Source organism: Numida meleagris, chromosome 3 (genome assembly GCF_002078875.1).
Source record: "Numida meleagris isolate 19003 breed g44 Domestic line chromosome 3, NumMel1.0, whole genome shotgun sequence".
Classification (NCBI taxonomy): Eukaryota; Metazoa; Chordata; class Aves; order Galliformes; family Numididae; genus Numida; species Numida meleagris.
The window spans coordinates 4344716-4368803 of NC_034411.1; the positions used below are offsets into that span (position 1 = coordinate 4344716).

Consider the following 24088-nt stretch of genomic DNA (forward strand, 5'->3'; position numbering starts at 1 on the left):
TCAGCAGGTTCAGACGCAGCCGGAGGCAAAGGCAGCAAGAAGCGCACTGCCAGCTCCAGGCATCCCGGTGCCGGCACCATGACCATCTTCTGCAGCCACTGCCACAGGCCGCTGCAGGCAGAGACCAGCTGCCTGCCCAGGAGGGCTGAGCAGGCGCCCAGTGCCTCCAAGCCGTTCAGGTGAGCTCCCCTCTGCCCCTTGCCTTGCAAGGGGAGGCTGTGAGCAGCTCCTGGCCAGGGTGACACCCAGCCAGGTGCAAGGGGCTGCTACCAGCCTGGGACACTAAGGCAAAGGATCTTGTACGGGGCAGAGAGATTTTGGGAGGCTTGAATGAAGGCAGATGCAGATTAAATGGGCTGCAGTTCACGATCTGGCACCGGATGTGGTTTCTGCCCTAGCGGGGCTTGGTGGGGAGGTCATGTCACTCAGCTAACTCCTAAACCACGGGGTTCCAAACACCAGCAGGTCTCCTGCTGGGCAGCCACGTGCACCTCTTGTCTGCATCCACCACAGGTTTGCTATTCCTGAGAGAGCTTGCATGGGGCACCGAACCGCTCTGGGGCCCAGTGTTCCCATAGCAGGGGATGGGGAATGCTGTCCCTTTCCCTGGGCAGGGCTCCCCACACAGTTGGCTTTGCAGGTCAACAAAGAGTGCCTCCAAGGCTCGTCGGGACCAGATCAATGCGGAGCTGCAGGCTCTGCGCTCCCTGCTGCCCATCTCCACACAGGAGAAGGAGCGGCTCTCCTACCTCCACACCATGGCCCTGGTGTGCCTCCGGCTTCGGGGAGCTCACCTCTTCCCTCCAGGTACCCGTGGGCACTACTGCTCTTTCCCCATGGGCACAGCTCTGCTCTGCATGGGGCACTGCTCCTGTCCCCTTTCAAAACAGTGCTTCATACTGTGCTCCTCCTTGCAGCCTCAGCTCCTCCCTCAGGACCAGTTCTTGCTGCGGAGCTGCTCTCCTTGCTGCCGGGCTTTCTGCTTGTGCTCTCAGCCGGTGGCAAGCTGGTCTACATCTCTGAGAACGTGTCTCAGATCCTGGGTCTCTCCATGGTAAGGGCTTGCCAGTGTGGATTTGCAGTCACTGTTTCCCTGTGCCTCTTGTGCATGGCATGCTGTCCCTGTGAGAGACCCTCACATGGTGTCAGAGGGTTATGAGGCTGCAATGTGCCAGTACGTGGCCCGCTGCAGCAGGGGGCCTGCCATGACAGCTCCTTCTATCAGGTGGAGCTTCTTGCCCACGGGGACACCATCTTCGACATCCTGGATGGGCGAACATGGGAGGATGTGCACAAGAAGCTCCTCCTCGCCCAGGAGCAGCCAGGCAGGGGTAAGACTGGGGAGAACAGGAGTGCAGTGTGCTCACTGAGGTCTCCAGGCTGGGATCTCGTAGGTGCTGCCCTGCTCTGGCTGTTCATGGCTGCAGTCAGATCCAGCTGGATGCCAGTGAGGGTGCTGAGGGGCCTCTAATCCGCTCTCTCTGCAGAAATCACCTTTGTCAGTGAGATGCGCACATCCAAGGCCTTCCGGCTGCAGCACGGGGGAAATCGGGCCATGGCAGTGCGCGGACGCTTCGTGGCCCCACGCTGGCCAGCCTCCCCCTCCACCACAGTCTTCCTGGCCCTCTGCACACCGGTTGCACAGCTGGATGCAGATCGTGACACCAGTTCTCAAGACAGCCTGTTTCAGAGCACACACGCCCTAGACATGAGGTTTATGGATGTCACGGAGAGGTGAGGGTACCTAACAGCTGTCCAGGACAGCCATGATCATCTCCATTCATGAAGCCTGGGTGTGGGATGCAAGCTGGACTCCACTCCTCTTGTCCTCCCCAGTGCCATCTACCACCTCGGCTACCTCAGGGAGGAACTGATTGGCCAGTCATGGTACAGCCTCCTGCATCCTGAGGACACTGACATAGCAGCCGCTCAGCACAGGGCTGTAGGTGAGTGATAGGCCCACGCTCACCCATGTCTTCCTCTAGCCTTGTCTGGCTACACTTGAAACCTGGCTGCCTAGGACAGCCAAAACAAAGTAAATGGAGTCCTGCTTCCTGTAAAAAGCATGAAGCAGTGGGTTAGTTGTATGCCCCATACACTGAACACATGGGTTTGGAAGCTCGCGGGTTGCTAGCAGACAAACCCCCTCTGCGAGAGGTTGCAGATCTGACTCTGCTGTCTGCAGCTTCTGTCTCGCTGGGGCTGCAGCTGCATCGAGGCCACCAAGGCCTGCCCCAGCAGTGGGGCCAGCTGCGCTCTGCCGCCCACTGACACGGCCGCTTCCTCACAGCGCTGGGTGCCGGGGCCGTGGCAGGGCCCGTAGTGCTGCGAGTGCTCCGCAGGGACCGCACCTGGGCCTGGCTCTGCGTGTCGGCGCGGCGCGGGGGCCGCTGCATCACCTGCACCAGCCGCAGCCTCAGGTGAGGGTTCAGGGAGGGAGAAGGCAGGCGGGACCCGGGGGGCCGAGGCCGACGGCTGCCAGCGGCTCCCGGTCCCCGCGGGCCGCCCCTCACCGCCGCGTCCCGCTCCGCAGGGAGGAGGAGGCGGCCTACTTGCGCGCCCAGCAGCAGGGCCCGCCGCCTTTCGGCCCGGCCCCAGCACCGCCGCTCGCCGCCTCCCCGCCGGAAGAGGGGCTCAGCCTGCTGGCCGCGCAGCTCCGCGCCCTGGCCGACAGCCTCTCGCCGCCCGCCGCCTACGCCGGGGCTTGGCCCGGGGCCCGCTCCTCCAGCCAGGGGCAGCCGGACGCCGCCCTGGCCCTGGCCTGTCTCCTAGGCGACGCGCTGGAAGCTTCCGGGTCGCAGACGACGCATGCGCGCGGCGCGCCGCTCCTCCACCAATAAACGCCCGTTCTGTGTTCCCTTGTGCCTGTCTGCGCGTGCGCCGCTCCCGCGAGTTCGCCGCCGGCTCAGGCCGGGGGGCGCGCGGCCATGGGGCGGGCGGGAGCCGGGAGGCGCGCGGGGAGCGGCGGCGGCAGCGGGACGGACGGGGAGGAGATGGGCTCGGCGCCGGGAGGTGAGGCCCTGGGGCCTATCGCCGGGTCCGGCCGGGGGGGAAGTTCTGCTGCGGGAATGGCGTCGGTGCGGTACGGAGCGGGGCTCCGGCGGAGGGAGGTGGGAGAGGCTCCGGGGCGTGGGGCGGAAGCGGCGCTCGGGAGGGGACGCTGAGCGCGGAGCTCGGGCTGCCCTGGGGCGGGGGAGGCTGCGGCCGTACCCCGGGGCCTTCTGAGCCAGGAGCCGCGGGGTTTAACGAAGCGGAGTGGTTTCCCGATGCCCGGCAGCGCCGTGCTTGTGCCGCGTGTCTCCTGCTCTGAGCGGATCCTCGTGGTGGAATTCAGCGGCGGAAAGCGCGTCCGAGCCGTCATTCCGGAGCGGGCGGCGCCGTGAGAAGCTGTTCGGTTCAGGCGTGCGTTGCTCTCTCCTCCAGATCAGTCTGAGCTGTCCTTGGAAGAACGGCTGCGCATGCAGAGTGCGGCAGGGACAAGAGCGTGCCGGCAGCTGACGGCCGGGAAGAAAACAGCAAAACCTGGCAAAGCCCCGACCAAGCAGCAGCTAAACAAAAAGGGGTAAAGCTGTTCTTTGTGACCCACAGGACGTGCCTGGCAGCTCCTTGCAGTGTTAACGTTGCCTTGGAGCTGGTGTAGATCTCCTCTAATGAGCTGCACAGCGATGCTCTTCACTACAGTTTTATTTGGGAATGGTCTGTCAGTGTCCCTGAGCTCTCAATGCTCTGTCGTGCTCAAATCCCCAGCTGTCACCTGTTAGCTGGTATTTAGAGCAGTACTCGGTTCCCGTGTGCTTTTTGTATTAAGATGCTTTTAGCCCAGAAGCGTGGTAAGCTTCTCCTTTAAGAAGAAGCTGTGATAAGTAGTGTTTTACTTGTCCCTTCCCAGCCCTGCTGTTTTCTGGACCTCTTGAGGCTTCTTGGCATTTTCTGCCCAGCTCCTGGAGCTGCAGTTGCAGAGTCAGCCGATTGTCTGGAATCTCATTCATCCCTTTGCTGTCATCTCCTCTGTGGCTCATCTGTCGATGTTCCTTTTTTCCCCTCTACAATGCTTGCAGTCACAGACTCTCCCCCATTCTCAATGTTCTTTACGCTTCCAGTTTATATACTGTGCAGGTGCTATTAACGTGGTGTCTGTAAAATGAATTCAGTGCAACAAAACCGATCAGATTTCTAGCAGTCCTCCACGGGCCTCCTCCATTAGCAGCTGTCAAACCATTACCCTTTATTTGCAGTAGTTAGCGGTTTTTAGTCCTCAGAGTCATATCCAAATGATTTGAACAGGTTTCCTCTGTTACCCTGGCATTCCCTAACCTATTTCTGAATGCATCTTTCCTCTGCTTTAAACGGTTGACCAGAATAATGTATCTACTTTACCTTCTACCCAGTAGTCTGGGGGATTTTGTGTAGTGCGCTGTCTTCACACAGCATCTCTATTTCTGCTACACTATTTGCATAATTCTGCTTTTATTACTTGATTTCCCTAATCCTTTAAGCGCTGCACCACTGTAAATCCCAGATGCTGTTTCTCTCATGGTTTTTATTATGGAATTGAACTTAAAAAAGCACTTGAGGAAAATCCCTGGGAGCTCCGCTGTTTTCAATAGTGTTTTGTAAAGCTGACTTGAGCATTGCACAGGGGTATAGCCTCATGAGAAGACGTGAAAATAAGCTGAACGCTGCTTTAAGTGGGATTTGGAAAACTTACTTATTGCTGCAAGGTTGGTTGTGCTCCTCGCCCCAGCGCTGCTGTATTGCTGAATGTAGCTGTAATGCCAGGGCTCTGTGGTTTGCACATCTTTACTTGTTTCTGATAACTTACCTGATGTAATGATAAATCATAGGCTGCAGCATCCAGCATGGGAAGAGTAATGCTCTGTCCTGTCACCTTATACCATCTTGCTTTCAAACCTGAAGTATCACACTCTCAAAGCTTGTGTTGCAAGGGCTCCTTCCCTTAATTCATTTCCACCATGGATCCTGATTCAGCATGAACTCTCCTTTGGAATTAGTACCATAGGCTGTATGGCCCTTATTCCTGGGGTCTGACTTCTCCTTTACCTGAGTCATGGTATGCTTTCTCACTGATCTTGATCACAGTAGAACTGATCTGCTTTTGTGACTACCCAGGTCAGTGAGAAATTCCCACCTTTGGTCTCACCTCTCAACATAAGTATCACTTATGAGTGCGTGAGCTGAGCTAGGAATAGAAGAGACTTGTTACATGATGTATGAAAACATGGGGGGAGAGAGAGAGAGAGAGAGAGAGAGAGGAATAATTGAGTGTTTCTGATTCATCCTGAACAGCGGTAGGTTTTCACTTGATACAGTGAGGTTTTGATGCTTTGGAGCTAAATTAAAGCACGCAGATGTTTTCTGTAGGATTACTCTAGCCACACATTTACTGTTGAGTTGGTTGTAGTGGCCACATCTTGTAGTTGCTTGTAGTGGCTCTTAATACCTACAGTCTCCACAAAGTCTGGTGTTCTGGCACTGTGTGTTAATATTCTCCAGAGGGTCTGTCTGACCTTCTAATATGTTAGTCTGGGTCTCTTTATGCCCTCTGCTTCTTTCAAGTACGTTTTTCCTTCTTCCAGGCCAGTGGAGATGTCCGCCAAGAAACCCGTGCCTTTTCTGCGACAAGTTGTCTCCGTTACAAAGAAGGTGGGTGCTCCTCCCCGCTTCGGGCACTGACTTTATTTAGTGATGCTGAGGGGCACAGACATGATGATGGTGCTGTGGAAGGTGGTGAAGGCTGTTTGTGGAGGATAGGTCTTGGACAGCAGCCTGCTGAACATGCGTGGTGGTAGCACATCTCTGGGGAGAGCAGGAGATGGGGTGCTGGAGGGAGCTGCTTTGACCTTAACTTGAACCTTTGAGAATAAGCAGGATATTAACAGAGTAATCCTGGCTCTGACTCTTACCTCTGCCTTCAGGTCCACAGAGACCCTCGATTTGATGACTTGTCTGGAGAGTATAACCCTGAAATATTTATGAAGACATACAGCTTCCTGGACACCATTAAGAAGCAAGAGAAGGAGGTAATGCTTTGTGCCTGTCCTTGGCCAGAAGAAACGTGCTTGGCAGGGGCGGCCCCCGCAAAAGCCTTTTGCAGTAGAGCTGGCAGGCAGGCAGTGACGCAGCTTTCTGCTCTTTTCTCCAGATGGTTCAGAAGCAGCTGAAAAAATGCCGGAATGTGGAGCAGAAGGAGAAACTGCAGCAGCTCCTGAACCGCATGGTGAGTTTGGTGCCGCATCTCCTCTATTAGGCAATGCACTAATAGAGAGGATGTGTGACCTGAGGTCTGCCTAGATGCTTACTGACATGAGCCACCTGTTCTGTACAGACACAGCAAGAACAGGCACAGAAAAAACAGCAAAAAAGGAGGGAAAGGGAGCTGACTTTGAAGAGACAGCAACGGGAGCTGGCCAAGCAGGGAAAGAAACCCTTCTTCCTAAAGAAGTGTAAGTACACAGTGTGAACATGTTGCAGGAAGACCTGGAGGAGGGTACTGATGACAGCACTGCAAGCTCTGGAAATGAGCTGTCCATAATAGCTTGGAGCTGTGGAGGGATTGTTGTGATGCTGGCACTCAAGTGATGAGCCAGGCCTGGAGCCCAGCAGGAAGAGGCAAGAAGGTGTGTAGAGATAATTCAGGCTTGGCTCTAAAACCTTGTTCCTCTCTCCTTCACAGCTGAGAAGCGGAAATTGGAGCTAGCAGAGAAGTATACGGAGCTTAAGAGGAGTGGAAAGCTGGAGAGCTTCCTGAACAAGAAAAGGAAGAGGAATGCTGTCAAAGATAAGCGCCGTTTGCCCTCACAGAAGAACTTGTGACTGCTGCACAGGCATGCTGTTACCTGGAGAGGTGGTGCTGGCACCGAGATTCACTCTGGCCAGGCCTGGAAGATGGCAGCCTCTCTTCTCACTTTCTGCCTTTCACTGTACAGTGATGCTGTTAGGCAGCAAAGTCTGAACAGGAAAAAAAATGTGCTTTCAGTAGCTGAAGGGACCCCTGTACTCGTGCTTTACATCATGCCTGGGTTGTGACAAGTCTGTTATGCAGATGCATGTGGTGCTGATCAGTTTCTCTCCTTGCACCTGCTCTTCCTGTAGCTAGGAGAGCCTAGGCTGTGCCCTGCACTGCTGGCTCTTCTCCAGGTCTTACTGGGTCCCAGTGAAGTGGAAAGGGGCATCAGGTTGCTCAGAGCTTGGTTTGTATAGGTCTGCACATGTACAGGGGCAGAGGGCACTACTGCTCTGGACCCCTGTTCCACTGCTTCAAGTTCTCAAGGTGAATTCCTTTTTCCTCCAGGAATCCTGCCTGGTTTTAATCTGTGATCACTGTCTTGTTCTTAGTGAAGTGCCTGGCTTTGTCTTGTTAAAAACCTTGTAGTTGCTCTGGAAATGAGCAGGAAGGGGTGCTCCTAGGTCTCTTTGAAGCCTTCATCTCCTGAGACTGAAAAAACCCACACCTCCCAGCACAGTTCTCCAGCCCCTGGCAGCTTTTGCACCCTCCAATGGAGTGACCCCAGAGAACCAATGAGGGTTCTGAGGGCCCAGCTGGGTGGAGTGTCCAAATGTAATCTGCCCAGTGCTGAGAAAATGAGAGAGATTAGCATCCCTCTCTGCGGGTGCACCCTGGTGAAGTAGCCCATGGTGTGGCAGGCCTCTCTCACAGCTGACCTACACTCAAGCACTGCTGCCCAGGATCTCTCCAGCAGGGCTGCCCCCATCTCAGCCTGTTCTCTAAAGGGCTGCTGGTGCTTCTAGGTGACACTGGTTCTGCATAAAATAAATGCCTGCTTTCCTTTATTCCCAGTGTCAGTGCTGTTATAAGCAAAGCTGTTTGCTGTAGTTTGAACTTGCAGGATGTGTCTCTCTCTGGCATTACAGTTGACTACCACCTCTGTTATTTCTCCTCACTCCTAATGGACTCTGACTCCAGTGGCTGCGCCATTGCAGAAGTGAGGTGGATGTGATGCAGGTGCTATGAGCTGGACACTGGTCAGCAAGGCAGATCACCCCTGGCAAGCCTGCACACAGCTCCGCTGCTGCAGGTGGCAGCTGGTGCATGAGGCCTGGGGAAAGGCCTTGCGACGAAGAGAAAATGGAAGATGAGCAACTCCGTCATGCCTGGCTGAGGGCGTTACTGAAGCATCTGCCTCTGCTGCAGTTCCTGTGGGTGATGAGAGCTCTGCACTGGCAACAGATTTTAGTGTGACTGGGCAAAGGCAGCAGAAGCAGGATGTGTCAGCTTGGTTAGGGATGCCATGGAAATCCTCAGCTGCCTTTAACCTGCACATGGCTCGTTGCTTTGTGCTGAACCTGGCCTCTTCGACCTCTCATGACTTGGGAAGCAGAGCCTGCTGCATCCTTACGCCTTCAGAGGAGAGTTTCCTTTGCACTGTCACACTGCTTCCAAAGCTCAAGGCTATCATGGCCCCTTGTGGCATTAGCTTGCTGTTTTGCACTGTTTTGAATCCAAAACTGAACAAATCTCCTCTTGTAAAGGTGGAAGGGGACAATTTGGCAAGAAGACTTGGTCCTGGGCTCACATGGGAGCCACTGGTGCCAAGGCCTTGCTGAGGGGCTGTGTGGAAGTGGCATTCCCAGGTCACTGTGTCCCCATCCTCAGTTGCTGGTAGATCCTGCCTAGCAAGGAGCAATCCTAGTGTAGTGGCAAAATGGAAGACTTCTTATCTGGGATACAATCTTCTTGTCCAGCACGTGGAAGGTGAAGAGGAAATGGGCTGACTTGTTTCTTCCTGCCTCCTCCTGGCTTTGTCCCATCCAAGGAGAAAGCCCTAGAGCATAGCCCAAGCACAACCAGCATCAGGGAGGCACTGAGCCTTGGGGCAGGCTGTAGTGTGACAGCACTGGCTGGTGAGGGATGCTTCTGTGTCTACAGCCAGTGAAGCTTCTCTTTCCCGTGGCCTTGGGGGACTGCGTTAGGTTATTTGGCTTGTGTTTCTAATGCTGTCCTGGCAGGCGGGCTGCCAGGTCCAGTGCCCCACAGGCAGGCTGTGGGGAGGGACCTGATGTGGGCCTCCCCACGGAGGGCAGCCATGGGCATGGCTGGCATCAGCTGCTGCAGCTGCAGGGACAGGTAGCAACAGCACTGGGCATCAGTGGTGACATGGGATGCTCTCAGCAGGTGTGGGTGGCCACCCAATGAGATCCCCCACCTCCCCCCAAAGAGGTGCTCTGCAGCTGGACAGGGAACACAGACACAAGGAGAGCTCCGGTCGTTTATTGCAAAGAGGGAGATAAGAAAAAGGTCAGTTACCCTCTTTGAGCCCCCACCACGCCTGTGGCTGTCTGAGAGGGACGAGAGGCGGGGGGAGCCGGATCCTCGCTCCCACCAGCACAGGCACCTGGCTGGGGCAAGACACTAAGGTGGAGCAGGTGGTGTCTCTGCTCAGCCCCTGGCTTGAGCTGGAGGGCTGTGGTCCCGCACTGCTCGGCTGCCCCACCGCCGTGTTGCCCCTGGGGACTGGAGCAGCCTTGCCCAAGGAGGGAGGAGACAGGGTCAGTCCCTGCTGTCCAGAGGCAGGGGGCTCGGTGACCCTCCTGGTGTTTTGTGGGGATGGCCAAGCGTGGCAGTGCCCAGGCTGTGGTTGCCACTGGCACATCACGTGTTGTCCTGTGCCAGCTCCTCAGGGCAGGCAGGCTGGTCCCGAGACTTCTGCAGCCCTGGAGAGGGCTGGGTCTGGCAGCTATGCTGCGGGGCAGGGCCCGGCCCCGGCGGTGCGTGGTGCCGGTGCCGCTGGTACTGCACGAACATGCACACCTTCAGCCCAATGGCCAGCATGTTCTTGCCCATGAAGATGCTGGAGACCCGGGAGTCCCTGAAGAAGAGCATGTTGCTGCCTCGGATGAAGATGGTGGTGATGTTGACAGTAAGCATGCTCAGCATGGGGTACAGCATCATGCGGTGCGGCATAATGCCGATCCCTTGCATGCTGATCTCACACAGGGAGACGCAAGGGAGGACCAGGAGCAAGATGTAGCAGTAGAAGAACATGATGCCCTCAGCCCAGAGCGGCAGCCCCTTCTTCTGGGGCTCCCACAGGTTGGCCTGAATGTCCAGCACGTCCAGCATGTCCACGATGACCCAGAAGAGGCGGTTGCGAAGATCTTCTTTCTTCTTGAATGTCCTGACGTACTCCATGTGTTCCATGGCCACCAGCAGCACATAGAGGGCTGGGATGCAGATGGAGAGCAGCAAGGTCAGCGCTTTGCGAGCCATGAGATCTAGGCTCTTCCGGTCAGCTTTATAGTTCTGGTAGACAAAGTAAACCTTGATTTCCAGAACGAAGACATAGAGAAACCAGAGGATCATGGCATAACCTCGCTTGGCTGTCTTTACCTCTGCCCCAACCCAGATGGCCACGTAGCGGAGCACCAGCAAGAAGCACACGTCGCCCACTGCCACCATGACGCAGATGCCCAGCTTCCTGGAGCCCTGGCTCTGCTCCACCAGGTAGGCATCCATGAGGATGAGGCTGCTCATGATGAGTACCGTTGAGAGGCACACGTGGGGCTTGCTGATGGGTGGTGGGGGAACCATTCTGCACAGAGGAACAGGTAGGACCATTAGGGATGGGGAAGCCCAGCAACTCCCTGCTCTTTTATCCCATCTCCTCACCACAGATGGCCAAAAGAAGGGGTGGCGTGTGGTCGTAGACTCTTCTAGCTTATCTGACAAGCTCTGTCCCTACAGAACATCCTGCCAGGGAAAGGTGCGAGAGCCTCCGGCTCAGAGCCTGAGGCTGAGCAAACAAGCTGCCTTCCCCCAGCACTGCAGGACCCTCTGCTCCTAGGCTGCATACAGGGGAACCGTGGGGCAGGCTGGATGGCCTTTGAATACTTGGGATGCTACTGCCTCTTCCAGAAGCTCACTGCATTGGCTAATCACTGCCATTGCGAAGGGAACGTGCCTTACTTCTGTGGTCATTCCCTGACCGTGGCACTGGTTATGTTCTTTCCTGCAAGACACACAAGTCTGTGTCTATGCTTTTATCCCAAGCAGGTCCACAATGTAGCGAGCCAGGCCCTCTGTCTTTTTCATCTCCTTTATTTTCATGCACAGCAGTAGGAGAAAGATGATTTTCAGCATGGCTGTCCGGGGGGTAGGAGGGAAGAGATCTGCCCAACATCTTCAGTTCCTTTCAGCCTTGTGATCCACAAGAGCTTTGCTTTACTGTTCCCTGGCAGGATACAAGAGAGCAAAGCAAAGCGGCTCTGGGACACAAGGAGCTCTGCACGAGGCCCTGGATTTCAGCTTGATGCTCGGCTTTCCTACGTGGGCTCAGAGCAAAGCCCCACGACCACCCACCTGCCTCAGATGGCACGGATGCAGTTGGGCTCCCTCCTGGCCCAGCACAGCTGCGGGCAGCTGCTGCCAGAGCTAGAGGGAGCAGCGAGCTGGGGCCCAGCCTGGCACGGCTCGGCAGCTGCTCTGGAGGGGAGCCAGCCCCCCGGCTGTGACAGAGGCCGAAGCTCTCCCACTCACTGCACGGCGCTGAGCCGGCTCCCCGACGCTGGGGCCGCGCAGGGGCTCGCTCTGCCCGCCTCGTCTCCCACCGTGGGCTGGGACCCCCGGCCCCACCGACACCGCGCGCTGCGCCCGCCGGCGTTACCTGGGGGTGCCCGGGCACGCGAAAGCCCCGAATCCAGCATGTCCCGAGCCTTCGGCCGCGCGGACGGACGGGCGGCAGCAGGAGAGCGGCGACGAGGAGGGCAGTTGCTCCGAGCCGGGCCGCGAGGAGGGCCGCAGGGACGGCCGGGGCGAGGCGGCGGGGCTCCGCGTCCGTCTCTCGCCGTCTGCTCGCAGCATCGCCCGAGGACCCACGGCGCGGTGCCCGCGCGCCGGGGATGGGAGCGCTCGGCACGGAGCCGCGGAACGGCGGCCCGGAGCTCCCCGACGGGGCCGCGCTTACCTCGGGCGGCTCCCCGGGGCTGGGCGGCGGAGGCGACGGAGGGGCCCCGGTGACGGCCCCGGGCCCGGCGCGGCATCGCCCGGCGGCGTCTCTGCGGCGGCGGCGGCGACGTTTGGCCCCTCCCGGCCGGGCGGGCGGGGACTGCGGCGGCCCCCGCCTCGGCGGCACGGCACGGCCCCGGCAGCGGAGCGAGGCGAGAGGAGGCTGCGCTCTTCCCGGGGTCAGCTCCGTGCCAGCGCCTGGGCTGAGCCCCCGCTTAGTTGTGATTGACGGAGGTCATCGCTTTCCGGGAAGGTTTCCCAGTATATTTCCACTCCGCCTTGGCAGTGCTCGCTGTAAATAGGCGTCGTTCTGGAAGTGGGTTCAGAGCACAACCAGCCATGACCTGATAGGGAAAGGCTCTGCCCCACAGGGCGGTGGGCATGGCACAGGCTGCACAGGACAGTGGGCACAGCCCCGATGCCGGAGCACAGGGAGCGCTGGGACACCGCTCTCAGACATTGGGGTTGGAGGTGCTGTGTGGGGTGGGGGTTGTGCTCGGTGATCCTTGTGGGTCCCTTCCAACTTAGTTGATAGAGTGATGCAAGAGAGGGGTAAGCCAATGCAGAAACAAAGCCCAGATCTTCGCTGCCAGCCATCAGGGTCAGGGCAGTCCCTTGCAGGGTCTCCATCCATGGAGGCACCAAGAGATGGCCACAGAGGTATGCATGCGGCAGAGGCAAGGGAGAGGTGCTTGAGGCAGTTTTCAATCCGTGGGGCTGTGGACAAGATGATTCATCTCTGGACTGCAATCAAAAAGCCCCTGAGTCTTCACTAGAGGCTAGGACAGGAGGTGACAATGTTCGCGTGGGAAGCAGTGAAGAGCTGCTTTAACGAGGCACATAAAAATAAGCAACCAGAGCAAGAGCAGATACGCGCGTGCTTCGCTAAAACAGAGTGCTGGAGCTGAGTGCCACAGCTCACGTGTGGATGTGACTGTGATCAGAGACAAAATGGGAAGAAAGCAAAGAAGGGTGCAGTGGGGATCCTGGGCAGATGGCTCCTCCCTGGTTGCCTGCTGGCTCCACACAGAAAGCATCCTCAGCTCCGCCTTGTGCTGCCCCAGTGCTAGCACCAGAACATCCCTCTAGAACAGAGACCACAAAGCGAAGGCCGTGAGGGGAGAGCCAGAGAAATCCACCTGTCACACAGAGCTTCCTTGAGGAAATAGAGGAAAAGGGGAAAGATTGCAGGCAGAAGCTGCACTGAGAGCTTCAGCTGCTCCAAAAGCCTCACGGCCCCCAGGGCCTGGCCATGGACACGCTCTAGGAAGGCACTTACCAAAAAACCGACCCTGGTAACAGCTGAGAGGAGGATAACAGAGTACAGAAGCAATGGTGACAAGTCCCTCTGGGTGTGAGCTCAGCCTCTGAGAAAATGGTGCTTATTGCAAAGCCTTAGTTTCAAACATAGCCATGCAGCATCGTGCACCTGATGGGCCAGAGAATGAGTGCTGCAAATCCTGCTGGCAGCAGCTCAGGGGAAATTATGGAAAACAGAGCGATGGCAGGCCCAAGGTGTGAAGCTGTAGCAGCTGCTGGCACACCTCAGTGTGTGTATGGGTGCCGTGTAGCTGGTAACACATGCAGTTCTGGCGGCCTTGGCTAAAAGAGAATTTTGCAAACAGAGGCTTAAGGCTTCAGCATACGTAACCTGGAAGTCCTGCAGGCCAGGGGACAGCCAAGGGGAGGGGGAGGGCCCATCGAGAGGGCCCATCCCAGCTCTCCACAAGGTGAGGGACGCAGGTGAGCCTTCCCATCTCTCCACGAGGTGAGGGATGCGGTGGCAGAACAGGGACCCGCAGGCCAAGCCCTGCTGCTGTGGCACCATCCCCGGGCTTGGAGGCTGATGTAGGTGCAGGGAGGAAGGCTGCTTGTGCCACAGCCACTGGGTGTCAGCGCAGACTCACGCAGCCTGCTCAGCACAAAGCCACCCCTCGGTGCCTGTCATGAGGTGGCAGGGGAGCAGTTGGCCTGTCCCACCCAGCCCCAGAGTCCAGGCGTCTGCCTGTCCCTCCCCAGACCACAGCATGTTGTGGGCTGAAAGGTGCTTCTCCAGGTGGTTTGAGGAGGACTGCTGAAGAGAAGTGCTGTGATCTTGAGCTCCTATTGTGTCTTGCTGCACCTGAATCTCATCCAGGGGTCAAGGGTGCACAGCTCTCAGAGGTGTCCAGGAATGGCTTTGCTCGGGAAAAGTGCCGGCCCAAAGGGGTCAGACATCCTGTGCAGGACTGGCCATCACAGCAGCACTGTGTGGTGCCTTGTGCCTTATCTGCTGGGGACAGCAATACTGGCTTGCCACAAGGTCTCTCAGCAGTATTGAAGTGCTGGGGAGGAGCTGGTGGGCAGAGTCCATTTGGATGGAAATGATATGTGAAAAAGGATAAAATAATTTTTTTTCCTTTTTTTTTTTTTTTTTCCCCAGAGGCACATTTTTAACCGGGTGCTGGGATGCCAAACAAGAGGGCTCCTTGGCTGCTTTCCTTCCAGGATGAAGCAAATCTCAGCACACAGCAAGGTCCCAGAGGAGGTGGAGAAGCTGCTAAATAAGATGCCTACCAGGCTGTGTTTAAAGCATAACACAACAAGGTTCTGGCACTCACAATGAAAAAACATAGGAAAAATGTGACCCCAAAGACAGGGGAAAGCCAGCGCGCATGGAAGAACGCATTTCTGGACAGCTCAACTTGTAGGCACGAAGTCAATGTAACATGAAAGGAGAAAATGAAGAGCAGTCTGCATAGCTGAATAAACAAGGCACACTGAAACAGACTGAGAACAAACGCATAAATTCATCTCTAGAAAAGCCAGAAGGCTGAAGAAACCACGTGAGCTGCATGGATGGAAGTGCTCAAAGGGAATAAGCAGTAGGAAGAGAGCCAGAGAAACCCACCTCCATCACACTGAACATCCTCAGGAGGAGGTGCAGAAAAAGGGTGAAGCCTGTCAGCAAGAAACTACACATGGTGGCTGCAAGAGAGGAAGGCTAATTGAGGGCTGGGGACCACGCAGAGCGCTCCAACAGCTCTGAGAAATCATCACAGGGCAGCACAGCCTCAGAGCAGAGAGGTGGCTGGAGGTGACAGGTGACCCAGCAGAGCTGCAGGACTTGCTGGCACTTGGGGGCTGCCTGAACATTCAAGGGCTGTCACTTCTGCAGGCTGCCATGGTCTGAGCAGAGAAGTGGCACACTCCTCCTGGAAGGGACAGAACATCCCCAAAAGTGTGCGGTGCTGTTGAAGCACCACGTGGCTAGGTGGGGATGATAACTGAGACTGAAAAAGCAGAGGGCAAAAGTCAGCTGCTGGGGAGCCCCTGCAAGGGGTTCTGGGGGACAAAGATCCAGCAGGGTACTCAGGAGCACTCAGCTGCTTGTGGGGAGAGGTAATGGCGATACCTAGCTGAGATCAAACCACGGTGGGTGGAGATGCTGAGGTGAGGCCAGGCCAGCACGACCACCACACAGCTCCTCCCACAGACTTGGCTTTTCACATTCACCCGCAGAGCAGCATTCCTCCTCCAACTGCATTTCCACAGAAGCCCCCCCCCCTAAGATCCCTTAGCAAATGCTCTTAGAGAGCCAGGGCTGTTGGGGTGAAGGGAAAGGCCGTCTCGTGCATTGATGAATCGCTCAGAGGGAGGGAATGCCGTGAAGCAGCTGCTCTGAAAGCAGGACAGTGGGTGCAGGGAGCGCTGGGCCCTGGGCTCAGAGATGAGCTGGGGAAGGGAGGTTGAAAAGTTGGGTGAAGGCACAAATTGATCTTCTAGTCAAACTGAAAGCTGACGTGAATATCTGCGTATTACTAAGAGGCCTGAGGCTTAATGGCAGATTAAATGCCAAATTTACAAATGCAAGGAAAAAGAAAAGATCCAGGAGGCAAACTACATGTTGGCATTCAGGAAAGTGACCCTGAAATCCTCATAGATAACAGAGAACGTCAGCGCTGTACTCGAGACCCACAGCGGCAGACGGACCTGGCCAGGGGTCGGACCCCTGCCCGCAGCCCCGCACAGCCGCCCCCCCCCCGCTCAGGGCCGCAGGCCCAGGCCCCGTTGCCACAGCAACCCCGCCAACCGGCCGCGCGCCGGCCGCGCCCCTTGGCGGGCTCGCGCAGGCAGCCTCGGGAAGAGGGGCTGCTGCGCGTTAAAGGGCTCGCGGCCACGCCTCCCCCGGCAGCGCCGTTCCCATTGGCCGAGCCCTCCCCAGGCGCCGAGCCCTTTCCCCCTTTGATTGGCTACCGCCCGCCGCGGCCTCCCCCGTTACCGTTCCGATTGGCCGGCGGCTGCCGAAGCTCCCTCCCCGGGCCTCTCCCTTTCCCCCTCTCCCATTGGCCGTCCTCCCGCCGCAAGGCCGCGCCCCTCCAGCCGCGCTCCGATTGGCCGCGGGCCCGCCCGCCGCCGCCCTACCGCCCTCCGGTTGGCGCTGCGGGGCCGCCGTGTTCCGCCCCGCTCCGCGGGCGCGCGCCGAGGCGGAGGCCGGCGCTGAGGGGTCGGCCCCAGCGCCACCGGCGGCAGCGGGATGGCGGCGGCGGCGGCGGCGGTCGGCGCGTTGGGCTCGGGCCCCGCCGCGGGGCCCCCGGCGGTGGGCGGCGGGGCGACGGCGGCGGCGGCCGCGGCGGCGGCGATGGCGGTGGCCGGCCCCGGGCCGGTGCCCGTGCCTATGAACCTCTTCGCGACGTGGGAAATCGACCGCTCGGCGCCCAGCTGCGTGCCCAGGTGAGCCGGGCCTAGCCCGCCGCCGGCGGGTGCGCGTTGCGGGGCGCGGAGCGGGGCGGGGGCCTCGGAGGCGGCCCCCCGGGGCCCCGGAACCGAGCAGCCGATGCAGGCCGCGGGGGGAGGCCGAGGGGCTCGGCGGCGGCACCCAGGGCCGCTCCGTCACGGAGCCTTGCGCTGAGGGGCGGGGGAAGAAGCCCTCTGGATCCATCTGGGTGCGATGTCTGCGAGGGGCGTATTCCGGCGCCGCACAAAGAGGGAAGAAGTCATGGTTGCCGTCGTGTGTGAGAGCGGCAGCCCTTGGGGGAGGGCTCCGGGAAGCGCCGGGCTTCGTCGCGAGGTGTCCGGAGCGGCGATGGCCTGGGGTGCACCCGCTGGTGCCCGGGCTCGGCGGTTTGCCACACGTGTCGGCGGAGCGCCGGGCAGCTCTGCTGCGTGCATGGAACTGGAGGCAGCGAGGCGTCGTCTGGCCGTGGGCAGGGCTCTCCCGAGGGCAGGCGATGAGCAGGTCGGCTTCCCGCAGAAAGGAGTTGTGGATATGGAGCGGTGAATTGAAGCACGTGGACGCGTGGTCTTCAGGAGTGCTGGAGAGAGGAGGAGCTGTGCTGGGCAAGCGGAACGTCTGGGAATAGTGGGACCGCGTTTGGCAGTGGGTTGTGTGGGTGGGGGGATGCTGATGGGTGAGTAGAAGGAGCGTGTCCTTGGTTTGAAAGTTGGACAGAGCTGGCCTTTGGGGGGATCGAGTGGCACACCTCTTCACCAGGATTGCTCCTGTCAGCACGGTGTCTCAGTTGCTGAGAGGAGCAGCTATCAGCACAAGTTTGGAGGAAACTTCTGTAGAATTATCATGGAGTGACATCGCTGCAACATCTCAGATTGCAGCATTTGTTGGCATGGGTTCAAAGGAGGGCTAAGAGGATGGGGAAGGGTCTGGAGAATGAGGTGTGTGAGGAGCACTGAGGCCCTGGGTTTACTCAGGGCAGAGGAGCTGAGGGGAGGCCTCGTGGCAGCTGCAGCTCCTCACAGGGAGCGGAGGGCAGCGCAAAGCTCTGCTCTCTGGGACAGCGACAGGGCCTGAGGGAACGGCATGGAGCTGTGACAGGGGAGGGGCAGGTGGGGGTGAGGGAAAGGCTCTGCCCCACAGGGCGGTGGGCATGGCACAGGCTGCCCAGGGCAGTGGGCACGGCCCCGATGCCGGAGCTCAGGGAGCGCTGGGACACCGCTCTCAGACATTGAGGTTGGGGCTGCTGTGTGGGGCCCAGAGTTGGACTCAGTGAACCTTGTGGGTCCCTTCCAACTTGGAACATTCCCTGTTTCTGTGATTCTGTGGGAAGTAATTGATGGAAGCTGGCTCCCTTCAGAGGCCTCAGCTTCAGCATGGCGTGCAGGAGCACCCATGGAACCAGCTGTGTCTGGAAAGGTCCCATACGGCCCTGTGAGTGGAGTGGGGCTGCTGCTGCTATGTTTCCTTGTGGTCTGTGGCCTGAGTTTTAGTGAGTGAGAGGATTGTAGGGGAGCCCCTTCTGTGTGGGTGGCTGTGAAACAAAAGGCGGACCCAGCCCCACATCTGAGCTGGGTTAATGGTGAGTCTGTGTGCCGTGCTCACTGATGGCTCGCCCATGTTTTCACTCTCCGGTCTGCTTGTGTAATGCATTAGTTTTGATGTGATGTTCTTCCAGGCAGAAACTTTGCTGTGCTGTCCCATTGCCCAGCACAGGCGGTCTCTGGTCTGTACTGTGCTTTGGGAGTGGTAGTGGTGGCAAAACAATATCTATTCAAGGGTAATAATCCTTCTCCCCTGGGCCCTTCTGTCTGTTACGCATGAGTAGTCTTGATTTTCCCAGCCCTGTGTGCATCTAGGCAAAGGAGAACTTTGTGCTGATTTTTTATGCTGCATGATGTGCTTTGCTGTTTTTCTAGACTGGATATAAGTTGTTGCTGTTGCTGGGCTCCCTCCTAGGTGTTTCATTTCCACAGTTGCCTCTGGATCAGCCTTTGTGGGGCTGCGCTGTTTGACTATTAATGCGGGACTGTCGAAGGGTTGTGTTTGAGCCTTGAGGATTTCAGAGAGGCAATCTGGGCTGGTGGTGTAAGCCCTGACATACCAAAATTGCTCAGTGCCGTGATCGTGGGACTTGTGATGCGCTGTAGGAGGATCTTGGTTCTGTAAGATGAGCCGTAGGACGTAATGGAAGTCTTTTCTTCTGGATCCAAAATGTGCCACTGAACGAAGTCACCATTTAGTATGGGATTTAGTTTGTGAGCTGCCTTGCTCTCCAAGCAGGGGTATCTTGGCCTTTCTTGTACCACTGAAGGGCTGTAGCGGGTTTTTGCTGTACACGAGGTGCAAGAAATGAACCAGGGCTTTGCCAAAGTGAAATATCTGTCTGCATCAAAGCGATGTCTTACTGTGCTTTCATTGTTTTGTGTGCTGATCAGGTTGTGCATTTGGAAAAAATGCATGGAAGAACTTTATGCAAAGATACTTCGGGTCTTGTTCAACCTGAGTAGTGGTTAATAGGACTGCTCTTCCTTTTACCCCCTTTAATATCTGACAGCCCATAAATGCAAGTTCCTAGGGAATTAGGAAACAAGATAAGACTGCCTGTTGGTGTTTGTTCTTGCTCCTTTTCCATGACACAGCTGTTGTGTTCAGTGTTACGTGGATGTTGTTTCAGTGATAAGTCATCGCGTTTCTAGTCAGAGGTAAGAGCTACAAGTCTTGTTTTGACTAATGCATTAGTGTGGTCGAGCTCAGATTGCAAAGGCAGATTCTACCTGTGCCGAGTGTGCTGTGAATGGTGCTAGGAGGGCACGAGTATATTACCTTTAATCCGGAATACCTCCAAGCTTGGTACAAAGCATGAGCTCAACCCAGCCAGCCTTGCTGCCACCCTCACAGTGTGCTCGGGTAGCTAGAAAAGCCTGGGCCTGGAGAAGGGCATGGATTCAGAGAAGCAGTGGTTTGGGTTGATTTTGTGAGACGTGTTTCAGAAGATGCTCTGAATTCTTTTTCATTATATCTTGCAAATGCATGTTTTGGAAAGTTATGGCACGATGAGCGTTGTCTTGGGAGGACAGCGACCTTTGCAAGTAGAACTGGGGATTCCCCATGGGTGCAGGCTGCAATGATCTTTCCAAGTGCCAAGAGCCAAATGTCCTCACCTGCGTGGCTCCGAGGCCCTGCTGGACACCGTGCCATGGAAGATGGGGGTGTTTCCTGCGTGCAGCTGGCCACTGGCTTCTCTTTGCCCGAAGCACGGAAGCCTCACTGCCAGCCCCAGTGTTCCTTTAGGGAACGATCCTACTCCAGCTAGAATAACAAGCATTTGCCTGTGATGTTCTTGGGCCGTTTCCTGGCTAAATCGAGGATTTTCATGGTGAACTTCCAACCTCGGGGAAAGCTGCTGTCTGGGTAAGCTAGAGGCCTACACCCCTGGGAGCATTAAGTGGTTTGGATCGCTCTGCACAAAGGCACCAGGATGCCCCGGCAGCGCAGCGCGGCTCCGGGCAGGGAGCGCTTGGGAGAGGCTGCCGTTCTGTGTAAGGAAGCAGTCTCTTGTAACTGGTGCTGTTTGCCATGTTTGAATTATGATTTCCTCTTAGTCCTATATAGAAAACAAAATGTTCTAAACGGCCGTCTGATTGCTTATTATTCTTAATGTTGTGGGTTTGGCTGCCAGCCTGCAAATATGTCTGAAATGCTGTCCACTGTCTGTCGTTGCCTGTGCCTTGTCCGTCACTGAGCCCACTTGGGATTTCTGCTCTGTGCTGTGCTTCCCTTCTGAGCGTATGCTAATTGGGCTGCTGCCTGCTACTCCGTCTTTCTGCTCATTAGTGGAGCCCAGGACGAGCATCCCCTGCCAGGATGATTGATGGGGGGGATGCGTGCTCCTTTCAGAATAATAATCTTGCCTTTCCTGAAGGCTTCATGTTATTTGAAGTACCTGCTGTGCTGCCTCCCAGCCTTCCTTGCCGGGGATTCATTGACCAGACTGTGTTAGCTCTGTTATCTGGTTGCTCATCAGATCCGTTGCGTCGTGTTCCTATTGTGCTGGTAAGCTCCGAGCCCTCGTTCTGCTTCCTCTGGCGTATTCAGTTATTTGTGATCACTGGCAGCTACACAATACGCACCCTCCTCCAAGATGGAGATCGCCTTTCTCCCTGGGATCTGTGGGGTGCTTTGGTGTATTCCTTTGCAGTGTGGGATGATCCTAGGTTAGACAGAACACGTGTCTCCTGTCAACTTGAGAAGTCATTTCCCAAAAAGAGCCAGAGGTGAAAAACATCCCGTGTTTGATAGTGTCCCAGCTGAGCATCGCAGCAGTGCTGTTGTCTGAGCACCTCAAGTTCTTATCTTTCAGCACCCCAGGTGACGGGGGAGCTTTTTGAACTGCATCAAAGCTGTTTTCTTTCTTTATTTTTTTTCTGCCTCACTGGCAGTGGATGAGATTAAAGAGTTTTGGGAAACAAGAAGCGAAAACCTCTCACTCCACTGTGTGAGATGTGGCTACAGGGACCTGCCTGTGCCTTCGGGGTGGCAGATAACTTAGGTGAGATTGCTTTTGTTTCCCAAGCCTCTGAGGTGTGGCTCTGGAACAAGGAGGTGTGTTTGTTCGGATGCCTCCATCCGCTTGCTGCAGCGGACCCGGAGGGGAGACGCAGCCTTTCAGGTACTTCAGCACATCACAGCTGTGGCTCTGGAGACCACTCCCTGCTCTGCAGTGTGATTCATCCTCTGTGCACACAGCCCAAAATTACATGGCGTTTTCTTGCAGGCCTGTTGCAATGTAATCGCCGTTACGATTTGCTGCCCATTGTCATCTCCCAGGAGTTTTCTGTTCCTCCTACCTCGTGATCTAACCCAACGTGGGATTCTGCTCAGTAAATGAAAACTCCTGTTGTATTCTGGTTTTCCTGGGTCTCCTTTACTGTCCTCTTCATGCTGATTTTCCACACTTTCACTGCATGTCCTTCTCACCGTGTTTCTTGTTCTGCAGTGTGAGCGTGTCTCAAGTGATGTGAGATCCAAAGCCAGTGCACATGGGATAGCTGCCTATACAAAAAGCACCCAGGTTGCATGCTCATCCGTGTATTTAAACTGGTTTTCTGTGTGTGTGATAACTAGATTCTCTTCATTACAGGCAGTTTGGGATAATGGCTGAACTCACTCCTTAGGTTCCGTTTTCCAAAACTGAAGAACGTTAGCAGTTGGCTGTTGTGCTGTTACAGTGCTAACAAGGTTACAGCAAGACTCATCCCGTTGTAAAGGCTTCTGCTACTCTTTTTATTGTTCTTTAACAGTTTTCTCTACTTGGGAAGAATCAGAATCATAGAATCATAAAGGTTGGAAAAGAACTCCAAGATCATCAGGTCCAACCATCAGCCCATCGCCACCAGTCACACTAAACCATGTCCCTCAGTGCCACACTGGGGACATCCAAGGAGACATGAGGCTGTCCCAAGGGCCACTGGACATCCCGGGACTTGGGGACTTCTGAGAGGCTTCAGGGACATCCCAGAAGATGTGGGGGCACAGGGACACCTAATGGGGGGACATGAGGATGTTAGAGGAGCCATGGGCGAGTGTGAGGAGCTCTGGGACATCCGAGTGTTTGCAGAGACATCTAAAGGGCCACCAGGGATGTTCAAGGAGATATGTGGCCAACCAAGGCCCTCCCCTGCGCCTACCTTCACCTGGAGCCATGTGTCCTGGCTGCAGAAGTGGATGTCACAGGCACAGATGAGGTTGGCACTTCCACCAGTGCAGATGCCATGCATGGCCACGATCACCAGCTTGGGGCTCTTCTCCAGCGCCGATCACATTCATCCAAAATGCCTCCTTGTTAATACTGCTGCCTGATTTTCAGCAGAGCTTCAAGTAGTGTCTCTGAATCCACGGTATTTAGATCAGCATTTTTAGGTGTACATTATTGATATGTTTTTATAATAACTCCCTTTAATTTGTTCTGCATTTTTCCTGCATTCCTTTAGCTATCGTCTAGTAGTCTGTTGGGTTTTTTTCCACCTTATTTATACAGCTACGTTCATCTCATTGCTCCTTTCCCTCAGAGGCCCTGCAGGCTGCTGCTGCTAATTGTGGCACTGTTCTCACAACTTCTCCTTGCTTCTGTGCAATTGAGTAGTCCCTAGTTATGTTCTGTTTTCCAGGTAGTTGGCTTGTGTTATCAATATAAGGACTACTGATGTGAAGTTGTGGTGGACACACCTTATTATTGTTTGGCTTTCCTATTTTTTTTTTTCTGGTATTCTTAGGATGGGTTTTAATAGCTTTGAGGTTTTCTTTCTCTACAAGTGAATTTCAGGCTTTTCCCCATTCGACTTGCACCTTTGTTGCAAGGTACTTGTTGCTGCGTCTTAAGCACATGCATATTTTTTCCTCTTGTAGACAAGGCTGCAAGTGTTGTTTTCGTAATTGCCTGCATCTTGGTGGTGGTTAATTCATTGACACATTTTATTTTAGTCTGGAGACACTGCAAGCAAACTGTTCAGCAACAGACACCGTGACGGGCTGCTAGCGCTCCAGCTGCATTTGCACCATGCTCAAAGCTCAGCTGGCAGTGCAGCATCTTTTCCTAAAAGTCTTGGGCTTGGGGACAGCAGTTGCGCTGTGTTTGCAGACAGAAAGCTTCAAAACTTGTTACTTTTGCAAAAAAAAAAATCTGCTATTTTAGCCATACAAATGCTACTCCACTTGTCACTTACTGTAGATGTGCTGAATGTGCTGCACCAAACTTCTGCTTTGTTTTTTCTCTCTGTCCTGAGTCTGCATTTGGGAAGACCCCAACCGAACAGCTGGAAGTAATGTCCCTTTTGGTTGCCCATAAGGAAACAATGGAAAAGTTGCTGCGATGCCAGCCTTACCGCTGCCTGATTGTTCAGTGAGCTCTTTCTGGTGCTTCTAGGGAGGCTGCCATGCAGCAACAATGAATTTTGTCATGTGCTTTTTGTTAACCAAGTTACTTATTTGAAATGGAGCAGGAAGATGACCTTGCAGTTGGATGCTGAAGTGAGGCTTGGATGCAGATCCTGGTTCTGAGGCTGCTTGCTCTTTTTCTGATTCAAATAACCCTTTCTCTGTCTGAAGCCATCACTGTGATTCACGTTCCTGCTCTCCCCACTTTGTTCCCAGCTGCTCCTTCCCACATTGCACTGTTGCTGTTTCTTTGCTTATGCCAGGGCAACTGGAACTGGAGCATACAGCAGAAGCAGTCTGAAGGTGTGACAGTGTTACTCAAAAACTAACATCCTGCAGCAGTGTGCCAGCGCTCGTGAAAAGAGGAATCTGTTCTTCTTGGGAAGAATAGAGCCTTGCAAGTTCTGCTGGCTGCCTGCCCCGGGTCCCGTGCGCTGCGAGCCCTCCGATCCGCCTCA

General features: G+C 55.8%; 4 protein-coding genes across 6 annotated transcripts in view; 3 read left to right on the forward strand and 1 right to left on the reverse strand.

The window, feature by feature from the left end:
• Positions 1071 to 2144, forward strand: LOC110395886 (neuronal PAS domain-containing protein 4-like). 2 transcript variants are annotated; one of them, XM_021390876.1, is made up of 3 exons: positions 1071 to 1331; positions 1488 to 1734; positions 1837 to 2144. In XM_021390876.1, exons 2-3 carry the CDS (start codon positions 1508 to 1510, stop codon positions 1952 to 1954), a joined length of 345 nt encoding a protein of 114 aa, XP_021246551.1. In that variant the 5' UTR covers positions 1071 to 1331; positions 1488 to 1507; the 3' UTR covers positions 1955 to 2144. The 2 variants fall into 2 exon arrangements, with proteins under 2 accessions (XP_021246551.1, XP_021246550.1); XM_021390875.1 differs by having other exon boundaries at positions 1071 to 1734.
• RRP36 (ribosomal RNA processing 36) lies at positions 2876 to 7812 on the forward strand. Its single transcript, XM_021390874.1, has 7 exons — positions 2876 to 3012; positions 3424 to 3562; positions 5598 to 5664; positions 5937 to 6041; positions 6164 to 6238; positions 6347 to 6464; positions 6695 to 7812. The coding sequence occupies exons 1-7, from the start codon at positions 2928 to 2930 to the stop codon at positions 6832 to 6834; spliced, it is 729 nt and encodes a 242-aa protein (XP_021246549.1). The 5' UTR covers positions 2876 to 2927; the 3' UTR covers positions 6835 to 7812.
• On the reverse strand, positions 9230 to 12034 carry LOC110395884 (transmembrane protein 121-like). Its single transcript, XM_021390873.1, has 2 exons — positions 11643 to 12034; positions 9230 to 10571 (listed from the first exon to the last, which is right to left on the reverse strand). Exons 1-2 carry the CDS (start codon positions 11837 to 11839, stop codon positions 9632 to 9634), a joined length of 1137 nt encoding a protein of 378 aa, XP_021246548.1. The 5' UTR covers positions 11840 to 12034; the 3' UTR covers positions 9230 to 9631.
• LOC110395739 (phosphofurin acidic cluster sorting protein 1-like) overlaps positions 16557 to 24088 on the forward strand; it is a 45107-nt gene continuing 37575 nt past the window's right edge. The window contains exon 1 of one of the 2 annotated variants that reach the window (XM_021390500.1): positions 16557 to 16696. In XM_021390500.1, the coding sequence (XP_021246175.1) occupies positions 16605 to 16696 (92 nt within the window). In that variant the 5' untranslated portion in view covers positions 16557 to 16604. The remainder of the gene's footprint in view (positions 16697 to 24088) is intronic. The other variant, XM_021390499.1, reaches the window with a different exon arrangement.